The sequence below is a fragment of the Neolamprologus brichardi genome, chromosome 18 (assembly GCF_056152115.1).
Source record: "Neolamprologus brichardi isolate AB-2024 chromosome 18, ASM5615211v1, whole genome shotgun sequence".
In the NCBI taxonomy this organism is placed as follows: domain Eukaryota; kingdom Metazoa; phylum Chordata; class Actinopteri; order Cichliformes; family Cichlidae; genus Neolamprologus; species Neolamprologus brichardi.
In genome coordinates this window covers 28423475-28438506 of record NC_142121.1, presented here as the reverse complement: position 1 = coordinate 28438506, position 15032 = coordinate 28423475, and the positions used below count along the sequence as shown (strand labels likewise).

Sequence of the window (15032 nt, the reverse complement as noted above, 5' to 3'; positions counted from 1 at the left end):
CAACTGTCTGCTAAACCTCGCTTTGCTATTTTAAATCACTGAGCTAGATCTCTTCACTGTGTTTGCGCTGTTGCTGGCATTTAAAGCATTTTCAGTGGATTCATCTGTTTGTGCTCCAGTTTTTTTGTGAATGAAAATCTCATACAGTTTATGAATGCTAACGAAGACTGCTAGGTAGCTGATCATTTAGCACTACACTCATGGTGACAACATAAAACAAACAACATAAAATAAATACGGAGGTGGTCAAAATGCTAACTAAATAACATGCTAATGCTAATGTGCATCTTTTATATTCAGTCTATGTAGCCTACAGACGGGTTACAGACCTGTGAAAAGGAACAAAGTTTTCCAAGGGCAACCTCATGATTGTAAACTGATTAAGCTCTTACCAATAATTCCAGTATTGGGTGCGATTTGGGGCAATTCCTATCCTAAAACTATTATATAAATACAGTCTCATCAGTTTCATGGGCCCATAGACCAAATGGAGGATGGTAATGAAAAAATATTCCTGTTTTGTGGGAATCTTTTCTTTATTTTGGCAACCACTATTCTACAGGAAAAAGTAGGTATTTAATTATATATCTGCCTGTTCTCGTTAGAATTACCATCAGCAGTGTTACTGCACTGTTGTTAACATTGTGTTAGCTCTTGCTGCAGTGCATTATGCTTTACTCATTTCTTTTTGGTCTTGCATCGTTTAACTGGGTTCTGTTGCGCTGACTGTGTATCTGCACTGAGCTGTACAGTGTGTTGCCTTTGACCACTGCCACCCACCACAGCGGCAGTGTCATGTAGTGTTTATTGCAGCATCACACATTAACAAACACTGTATGCGTGTTGCACAGTGTGTTGCGCTGTTATGTTACTCAAAACTCTGTTGCATTGTGTTGTGTTCAAGGGCATTCTCGGGAGTGTTTTAGAATGATTTTGATGCCTTGCTTGTTGCCAGGCAACAGCTGTCCTGAAAGAAAGATGAATGGGTGTCCCTGGGCATCTTTTTCATCTTCATCTTTCCTTTCATCTTTCTTTTCTTCTCAATGCCTCACTTTCAGAGAGATTATGTTGAGTATAGATGTAGTTTGACTTCAGCACTTACTCTCTCTCCCTTGGCACACACTTGCATCACATCAAGGTGCCAGCTTTGTAGTCGGAAGACACGATTCACATGGTATTAATCCCACTGATGTAATCGAAGGAGCATTTGGCTCTTCTTTCTAACAAATTGTTAGTTCTCACCAATCAATCCCCAACTTTTCTTCACAAAATGATTTTTTTTTTAATCTACAGCCATGTTAAGGCCTCTGCTTCATTCCTGAGACTAGCCCACTAGCGTAAATTGACTCTAAAAATTCTTTGCAGGGTGCCTCAGTAGTGCAACTTGCTGGCATTGTTTCACACAGGTGGCTGAATTCATCATGTTAATGCCTTCCAAAACCAGATTTACATTTACTATAATCAGTATCTAGTGTTCAAGTTCTTAAAGTTTGCATAAACGTGCAGTGAAGACATTATACATTGCACATACACAACTTTGTTATTGCGTTTCAGAAGAGACTTTTACGCAGCAGCAATGATACAGCTGCTAAACCTGTTTGTAGAGATGTAGAGGCTATAAACTATACATGTCGTGCCCACTCTCATATAAAAGGCAATTAGTGGAGGCAGGCAGCATGCTTTACATATAAATAATAATAATTCATATGCAGAGTGCGGGTTCTTTTGTTTTGTGGAGGAAATGCACTCATTTCAGACTGGTGAGGCGGCTTCAGCACATCCCGACACACATGAACAGAGAATGGAATTAAACCACTCAGGTGGTGTGCAGCTGCGTGGTGGATTTCTGTCACATGCAATTTAACCCTGAATAGGTAATGTTGGGTTTTATCACTCCTTTGTTATGCGGTTTGTTCACAACTGGCATTGTTGCCAGTCTGCATTCATTACTAATGCGTGTGTGTTTGGAAATGGCAGAAAGGGAAAGCAGAAATATGTTTTTCAGTGAGGATTATAAGCTTGTACGCAAACTATGAAGTAGCAAACATAAAAAAATAAATAGATAATTAAGAATTTAGCAGCTGTTCACACCTGTGTTTCTGTCAAAATCCAACCAGAAGGAAATAATTCCAAAACACTCACCCACACAGCTTCTTTTCCACTTCTTGTTTCATGAGAGGCCCTTTCTGGGGTTTGCTACAACCACTACTGCTGCTCTGCTGTATAAACAGTGCACAGGTGTCTGATTGGATGCATCAGCCATCAGGAGATGAGAGGTGAGATGTACAGAAGTCAAATTGAGTTCTCATCAAATCATGATCAGTGAACAGACAGAGCCCGTGCATTTGCTTCACTACACAGAGAGTTTTAATCAGTGTTAGAAAAGTGCAATCAGGAGCTTATAAAAAAACTTACAGAACTCTTAGGCACTCCTTAGTGTCTTTAAAGTGTGAATATAGCAGTCACAACAGAGAACATACACTTTCTTCCTGTTGATGGACTTGAACATGTCAGTTACATACAAACAATACAACATTTCCCTCTGAAAAGCAACTGTGTAGCAGATGTTTAGGAAATCAGGAATTTTCTGGGAACATTTCTTTCTGTGACAGGTTTCGTTACACATGCTGATCAAACAAAGCTCATCATTAGTTATTGACTGACTATGGGAACATTACATGCAAGGATGCAAATGTTAAATTACAGTTAAAGATTTCACCAGGCCCTGATGGTGAAAAACAAATTACAACCAGACGCTTTGAAAGGTACATTGTCTAAGGCAGGCGTGTGTGAAGAAGTATGCGAGAGAAGGCACCTACTAGGACAAAAATAGCAAACATGTACAGTATTTACCATTCAACAAGTAAAAAAACAAAAAAAAAATGAATTCATTATGCCATAACATTTTGTCAGGATTATGGATTGCTTTGTAATGTACAGAAGAATAAAGTTTAATGGCTACTTTTTCTGGACTGATCGTACAAAGAGTCATTTTTCAGACGCCTCGGCTGGCTTTTGAGGATCGTGTTACTGTGTTACATTTATTTATTTATTTTAAATATAGCTTAGTGGTGAATATGCTCCAGTAGAATTGCAGTCTAGAAATTATCTTTGGTGAAAATGTAAACAATTGCACCAGAACACAAAAAATAAAATGCTTGAGGAATGAAACACACAAACAAAAACAAAAGCAAAACAACATACTTAACACAAATATATATTCACCTGATTAGGAGTCCCATAACTTGCTCTGTACTAGCAAAGAGTGCTCATAATAATAAGCAAGCTATAACTCCTCCCTTAAACAATGAGGACAGATAATGCAGTATAAGCTTTGCAGTATACATTACAATAGTTATTCTTAGGATCCCTTTAGGATATTGATTAACTGAGGCATAATAGCTGCAGTGAGCAGGGTGATTCAGCGACTGAAACAAAGGCAAGACGAAGAAAATAATCATATATGTGTTAATGTGGATATTGATGGCACATAAGAGGGGTACAGACATTCATTTCTCCCTGGTCCCAGACGTAAGGCACATTACAGGGCACACAGTTATCTCCAAACCTAATCCCCACCCCAGTATAAAAATCAGCATGACAACACGCTGGTTTCATTTGACATTTTGCTGCCTACACTAGAGCTTCATCCCCCATTGAGTGCAGGACACATGTGCCCCTCAGTCCGCAGTCTGTTCGTTCAACTATCCACCTACCCACCCACCCACCCATCTGTCTGTCCACTTTCCAACGGCACTTTACCACTGCTCCCAGCTCCAGTCATCCCCGCCTCCAAACACGATAAAAAAGCCTAAGATGGTGAGAAAGATGACGGCGTTACCGGTCATCACCAATCCACAGGCGCCCCACTTGATCTGCACGACAGAAAGGGCCCATTAGATTTCCACTGTAATTTTGTTTTCACTGCACATGCACTACTTGTACGCACAGATGAATTTACGCTCATTTAGTATGATCCGAAACTAAATAAGTAAAGAGAACTCACGGTGTTGGTACGGGCCAAAACAATGGGTAGTCCAAACGATGATACCACAATGCCAGTTGTTAAGAAATAGGCAAGCTCTCTGCAGGCATTGCTGGATTCAGAGTCGTCACTGAGGCGTCTGGATATGAAGGTCGGGATGGGACTTAATATGTAGAAAATCAGGACAAACATCGGCCAGTAGACCCTGCAAAAACAGATGAAATTGTCAAAAATATTTACAAAGGACATGAAACACTCGTCTTCAAAAGAATGGAACATCTTAGCACACCTGAAGTTCAGTTTACTCGTCATTAGGAGTTCTAAAACTGTGAAACCAGTTACAGAAAAATGTTCTGGGGCTCTTAGGGTGATTTCCAGTTTTGAAGTAGTAACTTCAGTCACATCAGAAACTGGCATTCCTGGAGTGTGACCAACAAGAGGACTATAAGGGCTATAAATACAGGCATTGACTGCATTGATCTGGCCTTTTTTTTTGTCTCCAATCAAAAGTCACACAATGTAACTGCAGAGTGAATGATGTTGTTCGGAGCTCTTTGATAAACCACAACCAAAACTCAGTTATTTCTGTAATAATGTAAGTCAGTGTCATAAAATTGCACGTATAGCTGCTGATACGTTTACAAGGAGAACTTACCCGTACGTTTCTATTGCACAGCCCAGCAGAAGAAATGTCAGTCCAATAGCACCACTAAAGGACAAACCAACCAGTGCTAAAACGAGACACCAATAACTCTACATTAATCACAGAGTTGTTTTTGGCCAAAATATAAAACAAATACACGGTAGGCGTGGAGCACTCGTGGCAGAGCTGTCGGTAAACTAAGAGTTAAGATACACTAGATAATAGCAACAACTCTAATGCATAAATCAATAGGTTAATAACTTATCTGGCAACAGATCTTAATGACCTGCGACAGAGACGCGAGTTTCGAGATGATACAGCAAACGTTTTGACCAGTATGGAAAACTCAGCTTACAAACTTTTAACTTCAAAAACTTTAACACTCAACTCTCGGCTGACCCAGCAGAGCCAAAATTAAAAAATACCTTTAATGCCTGCCATTGCGGTCAACGTCTGAAAACCCCCTCTTTGTGTTTATTTCTGCTCTTTGTGCACTGTTTACGTGCTCGGGCTCGATGTCGTCGTACAGGAACTTCCTGCTTCCTCGGTCGGGTTTTCCTTTCTTTGCATCAGGTGACCTCCTTAAAGCTACAGTAGCTCTGCGGCTAGCTGGGGCGTAAACTTCTTTACCGATATACTGTAATCTTGACGGGCAAAAAGTTTCACCTCACACCAACGTTGACCCAAACAGTCCTAGCTGGTGACTCTCTAGTCTCTCGATGACGAGCACGAGAGTATTTAGCGCGTGCTTCCAGCGGGCTTTACACGTCTGCGTGTTGTGTTACAATATGAGGTGCTGCAGTAATACAGACTACATTACTTATTCGTTACTTGAGTATTTTAATTGTTTGTTACCTTAAACTTACTCGTCCCTACATTTTAAATGTATATCAAGTCAATTATTATTATTATTATTATTATTATTATTATTATTATTATTATTATTATTATTATTATTATTATTATTATTATCATTATTATTATTATTATTTATCTTTCCCAAGAGATACTTTCTTGTAGTTTTTCCTTATTGAATAACAACTACTATTACTTGAGTAAAAGTCATGACCCTACTTAAGTAATAGAACTAAAGTTTCAGTATTATAATGTAGCTAAACATTATTTAGAATTATATAAAATATACTATTTTATATATATATACGTAATTACTGATTTATTATGGCATATGTCACTATAATCTTACTGCTGAAGCTGGAACAGCAGCTTCTGTACAGCTGGGGAGCTTTATCCACAATAATATAGTATAATACACTGCTTGAAAAAAAAGGGAACATGTGATTGTTATAAAGCACTGAGTCCATTCCCCTTTGTTTGTGCAGGTACACTAGTGAGGCAATAAGAAAGCAATCCCAGCAAAAAGGGTCTGGTTTTGCAGGTAGTGGCCAAAGACCGCAGCCCTGCCCTCTTCCCTTCTGACTGATTTTTCTGTAGTTTTGCTTTTTAATCTGTTTTCTTGTCACCGTCTGTAGGTGTTTTCGCAAGTCGGCTTGCTACATCTCCCAACAGAGCGTGTGGATAAGATTCCATGCTGTGACACAAGGAGAGTTGGATAGGCCCGTATAATGGCATAAACCCATCAGCAGGACTGGTTTCTGCTCCTTTGCGTGAGGAAAAACAGCAGGAGCACTGCCAGAGCCTTATAAAATGACCTGCAGCAGGCTACTCATGTGCATGTTTCTGACCAAACTGTCAAAAACAGACTCCATGAGCACGGTATGAGGCCCCAGCATCCTTTAGTGGGACCTGTGTTCACAGCTCAGCACCATGCAGCCGGTCTTTGCCTGAGAACAACAGATCTGCCAGGTCCATCACTGTCACCCAAATGAGAGTAGGTTCATGCTGAGCACATGTGACAGGTGTGAAAGAGTCTGGAGATGGCAGGACAAACCTCGTGATGCTTGTAACCTCATCTGTGAAGCAAACAGGGTACCAGTGGCAGACCAGTCAGTTCTGGTGTTCTCTGGGGGCATGCCAATCAAGCTGCCCAGTGCTGTTACCCCAATGGAGTGCAGTTCAGCATATATTAGATTCATACTTTAAAATCTGCAAGAACAATATGAAACTATGAAGGCCCTATATTTACAAATAATATATCCGGGTACAGGTTCTGTACTCTGGCCCTATACATGCTCACATCCAATGATGTTGGGCATTACTAGATTTGCAGATTACAATAGCATTGGTGTGGAGACACCAGAGGAGCCAATATATTTAGACCCCCAGACACACCCTTGAATATAATACCATGTTATGGATTTACTTACCTAGAAAATGCATGAAAATACTTTTTAGTGCTTCTTAGGCATCTTTATACTATGCATGTAAATAGGTTTTGATTTTGTTTACTGACATTAGGTTCATAAATACCTGACTTTTGTGTCCTCCTTAGTTAAGTTCCTCCTCCATTTGCAGACGGTAATATAATATCGTGTTATTGACGGACAGATCCTGATGACAGAGTAACTATGCATGTAAACTTGTGCAATTTTGGACCGAAATTTTTAGTGGAACCAAAACTCACACCACGACGGGCCAGAGATGAACCACAGCTGGCTTTCCCCTTGTTGTGTTGTTGTTCCCCTTCAGGTTCAGTGCATTATGGAGATGAAACCAGACAGAAAGGGACAGTACTTCAAAGGGCATGAGTGATCACAGAGCTGGGGCAGATGTTTGTGGACTCGTGCTGTTGCCGTCCAGATGGAAATTATGTGGTGCATTCACCAGATACGGATAAGCTATTTGAAAAAATATTTTCTTGCAGTTTAAAAGTTTTCTTTGTTGTTTTTGCTTTGTTGGTGTACTAAAAAGGTATCAGCATAAGTTGTACTTACAGATAGTGAAGTAAAAGAAGAAAAAAAGAAAAAAAAAAAGAGGACCCTTGTCACAGTGAAACTAAAAGATCTTTAGAAGATGTTTTCTTGGGAGCAATCTTTAAATGCTGACTTGTTGCTTTTTGTCATTTTCAGACTCAACAGAGTCAAGCGAGCTGGAAAGCCGTCACTCACTCTCAAGCACCCACCCACACACTCAACTTCAATTTCAGGTTGTTATTCGCAGATGAGATTTCATTTTCCCTAAATTAAGGGGTACGTATGATCCAAATGACAGTTTTAGAGGATTAACGACAAGAAACAGCCCATTCCTTCTTTGTAAACTGAGCACCTGCTGCTGCCATGTTCTAATTTTCTCAACTGCACATGCCAAGTAGTCTTCAGTAGTAACTGGTACAAAAAGAAAAAGATTTTTAAAAAGAGACAGTGCTGATGCTGTTTTTTAAAGAGTTTCACTGAGGAAGTAAAAGTGCTGCTTTATGAAAACATTATGCTCAAATAGGTTCAGGTTTTTTTTCGCTAAAAACGCTGACATTTCTGTAATCTTACAGATTTTAGCCAGGGCCTCACTGGTGAGAATGAAAATGACAGTTAACAAAAGCAAAATTGAAACAAAGTAAAGTAGATGTAATATCATCTGCCATAAAAAAGCACCAAAGCATGCCACAACCGAACCAAAAACGAAAACGCTGTTTAATATATCACATTTAATTTCATTCAACTGCACACTTTTGCAACATATGTAGCTACAACTGGATTTGAGACTTCCTTTATAAAAAAACAAACACAAACACAAAAAAACAGGATGGAAAAACTTAAAAAAGAGCGTTATTTTGTCAATTAATAAGGAATCATATAATGACAGACGGACCAGTTCGACCGGTCCTGTGATGAAGCTGAGAAATCTTTAGAGCGATAGTGGCAAGGGGTGCCAGCATCACCTGTCCAAAACAAGGATGGCACAATTAGAGACCCATGCACCTTGCTGCCATATGTAAAATCATCCAAACAACCACAGAGCAGTAACACTGTTCCTTTTCACCACACAGCGCTACATTTCATTTAAAAAGAGTTTCTGCTTAGTGATTCAAAGGTTTGTCTTTTTTGCCTGTTCTGGTCAAAATGCAGTTTTCACTTTTAGATACTCTACCTGTGCATCCCCAAAAACGTGTTCTTTCTCGTAGCTGTCGAGATAGATTTGAACTGTTGCCCCATCAAAACTGGTCCCACTGAGTCTGTAGATGATTCGAGAACCATCAGAGAAGATTATCCGCAGCCCCTGCAGTGAAGACAGCCCGACTGAGATAAAAAATTTTAGGGTTTGCAAACACAGCTGAGAGGCTCTGATGCTGACAGATCGCATACATTATGCATCTGTGTATACCGCAAGACTTTCATTACAGAAAAATGCACCACAGTGTTTTTCGTGTACCTGGTTCCTGGAAATGGTGCCGTCTACCGGGTCTGCATACTCAAAGCTGTCTGCTTTCTCCACCTGGTAGATTTTGTCTTCCACAGCAAATCTTTGCCTCACAAAGGTCTTGTCGGTGATTGTGATCTCCAAATCCTCCATCATTTCACATGCCGCATCTATGTCTACATTCTCGTAGTCATACCTGGGCAAAATGTAGAAACAAAAATCTAATGAGAAAAAAAAAAAAATAATAATAATAAACTAACAGGTACTTATTATTGATTATTGATGCCTTATTTTACATATGTTTTGTGATGTGGCTCAATTTGTGTTGATAATGAATATTTTGTAATCAAAAGTGAGTCAGTACAGACAATACTAATACTAATATTACTACTATTAATACTCTCATGTTAAATGTTCTTTCATACAGTGCAATACCACATATGTTCCACTAGGTGTCAGTAATGTTCTACATGTGTCTTCACATGTCTCATCGACCCACCTGTTACAGCTTCATCTGTATCAGTGACACAATTTCTGCTTAACTATATTTTAGCCACTTAGAACAAACAAATAAGCAAACAAATAAAAAAAAACTTTATCACATAACCTCGGTAATAACACTGTGTTTTTTTTAGTGTGTACACATCTCGCCTGGTGAAGTAGTTTCTTCCATATTTTAGCCAGTGGTCCTTAACTAAATCTTCCACACTCTTCTTTCTGGTGGCCAGGATAGACAGCCATGCCAGCACAGCCCAAAGCCCATCCTTCTCACGAATATGGTCTCCTCCTGAAGCGTGAAGTGGAATTTGGTTGACAGTGTTGAGAAAACATAAAACAAAAGCCCAGAATCAGAATCCTCGTCTTCTTCGATTTAGTTACTTGGCACGGACACGCAGTACCTGTACCAAAGCTTTCCTCTCCACACAAAGACAGCATGCCTGCATCCATGAGGTTCCCAAAGAACTTCCAGGCAGTGGGAGTTTCATATAGCTCGATTTTTGTTGCCTTGGCTACTCTGAAGGAAATACAATGAAAGAGTATTCTAAGGCAGTTTGTTTTGATGGTGATATTTGAGAAGCAGGCCACACGTTTACCTGTCTAATGCCGCACTTGTGGGCATAGTACGAGCAAAACCTCTCACCCCTGCATGCTGAAAGTACGGGATGCAAAAAATGTTGTCAGCAATCACAGCCACGGAGTCAGATGGGGTGACGAAGAAGCCATGTTTACCAAGGATCATGTTCTGGTCCTAGAAAGCAGAAAGAGGTCTCTCAGGCCCAAGGAAATGTCTTTTGAAGCTGCATTTTTATATTACATATATTCTTGTAATGTTTGAAAAAACAAACAAACAAACAAATACAAAGCAGAAATAATAACTCGGTAAGCCCACCCCATCGGCATCAAATGCTGCACCAAAATCATACTGTCCGTCTCGCATGCTGTCAACCAGATCTGTAGCGTATATGGGGTTAGGATCTGGGTGTTGACCTCCAAAATCCTCCTTAGGGACACAGTTAATGGCAGAACTGGCAGGACAACCCAACTCAACACACAGTATTCTCCTCACGTAGGGTCCTACCGCTGGAGAGCGGACAGGTGAGAGAGGACAAAGATGAACTAGGCAGATCTGGTGTTGCACAAAGTATTTTAAAACAACAACAAGGAGAAAACTGAGGCTCACAGTGCTTCAGCCCTGACTTTTTGTTTCAGTGTTTGGGGACGCTCAAAATAGATTTAGTAATCTAATGAGAGTAAAGTCACAGATCTGACAACCCAATGTTACCTCTCCCAGAATAGAACAGAGAGAGAGAGATTTATCTCATTATTATCTCCATTTTGCTGTAATATTGTTAAGCTTCTCTTTTACATTGGTGACATGAATGTGAGAAATATGGAAATCATATAGATTTGAATAGCATCATGCTTCATAAGCAAATGAGTTAAAGAACTTGCTGGAGTTGCGTGCAAATATAACTATGACATTATACGATAAATGAGTTATGAGGGCATTTTCTCTGACCTCCGTGCAAGGCATCCAGTCTTATCTTGAAGTGGTTCTTGGCAGACAGAAGCTCCTTCAGAGCAGCAAAGTCAAAGATGTTCCTCAGCATGTTAGCGTAGGACTCCACAGAGTCTACGATTTCCACTGCACAAATCAGAAACAAAACTCTATCCATCATCAGGGAAAGAGATACATAAATACACTTACAATACGCATTTGACAAAGAATAAAGACAATATGTGTTATTGTATTAGAATATATCTGGTCAGTCATATAACTAGCCTCATATTCCTTTCCCCCCCGCATGCTCATTAATTTTGATGATGAATGAGAGACTAATATTAATGCTTTAGTTTACCTGTGAATGGCTTGAACTTGTTCTCCAGGTCAAAGGTCTGTTTTCCCATAGTTGTCAGATCCACTTGTAGTCCAGGGCAGATGGCAAACTCCTCAATGGTCCTGCTGATCTGAAAGATCTTGTTTGTGACTGCTTCGTTGGCTGGGCCTGGATGAGGCAGAAGAAGCCTGGTTTTATGATGACAGTGTAAAATTGCAGTATTGTAATAGTAGAAAAATCTTCTATTGACAGGAATAGTGATACTGAATATTGTGTGTTGTTTTGATGTGTTTGAACTTTGTCCCAGATTTGTGTCAATACAAGCATCACATTTTCTCTGTGTCCGAGCCACATATCTGAATGAGGCCTTATTAAATGCCGGACTTCTCCTGTATCACTATTTTGCACTTGGCCATTGCGACTGCATGCTTTCTTCTCTCAAGTTACCATACCTCCATTTGCAGTATTAAACTTAATGCCAAAGTCTCCATCAGGTCCACCGGGGTTGTGGCTGGCAGTGAGAACGATGCCTCCGATGGCTTTGCATTTCCTGATCATACAGGAGACGGCTGGCGTGGACATTATCCCGTGGTGTCCAATGATCAGACGACCCACCTGGGGAAAAGTCACATAGGCGTTTTTTACTTGGGTGAGAAAAATACGTATCTTGATATATCAGCGTGAGGCTGGGGTGGGAATAGCAGTAAATATCAGGTTTGTCAGTTCTTGTCAGAAGTAAATAGGATATTTTATTTCACAAACGGCACTTGCGGCACACCAAGAGCAAGTTCTATCATGTGTAAGTGGATTTTAAATCCCTCTAATTATATCATTTACCCGGCCCAATTAGCAGACAAATTTGGATCTAATCTGGAACACTTGTGTAGGCCATATGTGTTCCAAACACCTGATGTGTGCTGCGTTTAAAGTGTCAGGTGTTTATGTCGGCAGAGAAAATAAAAAGCAACTGGTTAGGTTAAGTGGCTAACTGGTTAGGTAGTATTTCATGCAAACCAGTGCTAATGTGGTATAGAATAAACATCAGGTGACCTTTCAGCCCACAAATTAAAATGCAAGTTATTTGCTTTGAAAGATCAGTAAATGGTGACTGAATGTAATGGTGGTGGGTGTTTCTCTGCCAATCAGACTTAAGCCTTGCTTTCATTAATCTCCCAGGAAAAGGATCAGTTATGCTACTAAAACAAGGGGATACCCTCCCCACCCCCACCTCCCCGACCCCAGGTAGCTCAGATCATGTTTGCGGGAAGGGTCCTATTATTAGAGGAGGCAAAAAAAAAAAAGTAATAGAGGGAGTGATGGAGAGCATTCCCTTGACACAGAGAACTCTGGGACTTGGAAGTGTTTCAAAGTGACATTTCCGATATTTATTATTAGATCGGATATTAGATACGGAACAGAGATTAGTGTAATATCTAGTCAGTATCTTATATCCATATGCAATTTATCATTTCATTTAAAAGTTACAATTATTTTTTTTAAAAATATAATTACATCATAAATTATGTTTTTTTTTTTTGTTTTTTTCTACTTTTTAATTATAGTTTGGACAGTAAAAGCAAAAGTCACAGGCTGCAGTTGACATGAAGGTACAATCGCTGACAAAGAGATAATAAGTTACTGGGGCAGGTGACACTGACACACATGCAGTTATCTGCAAATTTGCTCATGTGCACACCCACCTGCCAGCATGCACACACAAACAACGTAAGCAGGCCCTTACACATGGTGACACTGACCCCATTGGCAGCTGCCATCTGCACAATGACCTGAGTAGCCGTTCGATTGAAGAAGCGTCCGTCTCCCCCCACCACCATGGTTGAACCCTGGCGATCGCGCAGGTCAATGGAAGAGAAGACACTCTGGATGAAGTTGTGCAGGTAGTTCCTCCTGGACTGGAACACATAGACCTTTCTCCTCAGGCCGTTGGTGCTGGGTCGCTGGTCTGGGTAGGGGGCTGTAGGAACAGTCAAGACCTGCAGAGGGCTGTTGTCCATTGTTTCAAAATAAAGGTCTAACTTAATGCTGTAGCACAGACAGCGAAGGGGAACTTGTTATTTAGAGGGAAATCCCCTGTCAGCTGACATGAGGAATGGTACGGAGGAGCAGAATGGAAAGGCAAGAGTTTGACTCCTCCTATTATTTCACTGGAAGCAGAGGGTGCTTGTGCAGCCCAAAATAACCTTCCAAACTAATGTGTGTGCAGAGGCAGGCAGAGTAACTGAGAACGCTGCTTCACACATGTGCAGGGAGATCACTGTCAAGTCTGCATGGCAAAACACAAAGAAGTGTGTGTGTGTGTGTGTGTGTGTGTGTGTGTGTGTGTGTGTGTGTGTGTGTGTGTGTGTGTGTGTGTGTGGTTGCTGTGTGAATGATTTGTCTATCTGTTTATTCCTGCAGCTGTGATTAGACGAATTATGCAGAAAAGAAGTATGACCTCTGTCATCAAAGTCATGTCTCACACTATCTCAGGAGAGAATATTTCTCATTTTTAATGCTGTTTGTGGAAGCAGACAGTGGGACAAGCAGTCAGAGTGTAATTGGGAACACACGTGAGGTTTTAAGGAAGTATCAGTTTTCACATTAGACATACTTCATGGTGCAATCAAATCTCAGTGAAGTCATCTGCACGCGATGGAACAACACTGCCCTCTGGAGTTTACTGAGCCCTCCTAACCAATCAGTAGAAAAAAAGTTCAGCCTAATTCAGAAATATTTGTTCAAAAGTCAGTGTGCCATGTAAAAGAAATAAATAAATAAACATTTATTTGTTTTGTCTGCATAAATTTGGGTGCTGTTTTATTTTTTTGATACTGAAACAATGTGAAAATACAACTAAAATGTATTTATTTGGAAGTCATTTAAAATGTACTTAATTAAAATAATGCAAAAAAAAAAATACATTAAATATTAAAACCACTACAGCATGGATTTAATTATTTATTTGTTTAATGGGAGACATTATTTCACCTTACTTTATGGGAGCTTGAGGTCTTTGTTGATATATTAAACAAATTTGCCCCCCCACACCCACCATCACCCCTTACCAGAAATTAGTTTGTTGCCTCAGGGTAACAGTGGGCTATAAAGGTACCAAAATGTTACCGTTTTCTCAGACTCATGCAACAAAATCAGGCAATCGTATGGTTAAGAGTTTCAGTGTGTCTGACACTGAATGTCCTGTATGAGAAGCTTATGAAACAGAGTTGGATATGATGTTTATATTATCTGATTTTTAGAGTGCCATTGCGTCCTGGTACCTTACATCTCACTGCATAACGTCCTCTCCAAGCACCTGAACACATACATTATATATGTATGACCCTCAGCTAACCTCAGATCTTCTCATTTGTCCTCAGACCTGATTCCGGGATACTCTTACTCATGCTCGCTCTCATCCAGTTCATTGTTCTCACTGTAATGTGTCACATGTAAACACATTCTTTCCTTCCATAAAAGGTTCTTGTACCCATTTCCTGTAAGTTGATACAAATTCATGTTAGTGTTTGGTTTGCCCGTTTATATTTACAGTGGGGCAAAAAAGTATTTAGTCAGCCACCGATTGTGCAAGTTCCCCCACTTAAAATGATGACAGAGGTCAGTAATTTGCACCAGAGGTACACTTCAACTGTGAGAGACAGAATGTGAAAAAAAAAATCCATGAATTCACATGGTAGGATTTGTAAAGAATTTATTCGTAAATCAGGGTGGAAAATAAGTATTTGGTCAATAACAAAAATACAACTCAATACTTTGTAACATAACCTTTGTTGGC

At 40.0% G+C, this 15032-nt stretch overlaps 2 protein-coding genes across 2 annotated transcripts; both read right to left on the bottom strand.

Annotated features, from left to right (window-relative positions):
• Nucleotides 1-2344: 2344 nt before the first annotated feature.
• On the bottom strand, nt 2345-5347 carry leprot (leptin receptor overlapping transcript). The gene is made up of 4 exons (XM_006786912.3): nt 5054-5347; nt 4641-4716; nt 4007-4190; nt 2345-3875 (listed from the first exon to the last, which is right to left on the bottom strand). Exons 1-4 carry the CDS (start codon nt 5067-5069, stop codon nt 3759-3761), a joined length of 393 nt encoding a protein of 130 aa, XP_006786975.1. The 5' UTR covers nt 5070-5347; the 3' UTR covers nt 2345-3758.
• Nucleotides 5348-6485: 1138 nt separating this feature from the next.
• Nucleotides 6486-13362, bottom strand: LOC102790446 (phosphoglucomutase-1-like). Its single transcript, XM_006786911.3, has 11 exons — nt 12997-13362; nt 11692-11854; nt 11261-11407; nt 10921-11046; nt 10291-10481; nt 9995-10149; nt 9800-9915; nt 9552-9687; nt 8913-9096; nt 8631-8759; nt 6486-8421 (listed from the first exon to the last, which is right to left on the bottom strand). The coding sequence occupies exons 1-11, from the start codon at nt 13252-13254 to the stop codon at nt 8332-8334; spliced, it is 1695 nt and encodes a 564-aa protein (XP_006786974.2). The 5' UTR covers nt 13255-13362; the 3' UTR covers nt 6486-8331.
• Between the last annotated feature and the right edge of the window lie 1670 nt (nt 13363-15032).

Coding starts and splice junctions, on each gene's coding strand:
- leprot (XM_006786912.3), bottom strand. Junction 4,191..4,640: donor TGTGCAATAGAAACGTACGG/GTAAGTTCTCCT, acceptor CTGTTTTTGCAG/GGTCTACTGGCCGATGTTTG. Junction 3,876..4,006: donor TTTTGGCCCGTACCAACACC/GTGAGTTCTCTT, acceptor TCTGTCGTGCAG/ATCAAGTGGGGCGCCTGTGG.
- LOC102790446 (XM_006786911.3), bottom strand. CDS start 13,254: ATGGACAACAGCCCTCTGCAGGTCTTGACTGTTCCTACAGCCCCCTAC. Junction 9,688..9,799: donor AGAGGAAAGCTTTGGTACAG/GTACTGCGTGTC, acceptor TTCACGCTTCAG/GAGGAGACCATATTCGTGAG. Junction 9,097..9,551: donor GGAAGAAACTACTTCACCAG/GCGAGATGTGTA, acceptor CATTTTGCCCAG/GTATGACTACGAGAATGTAG.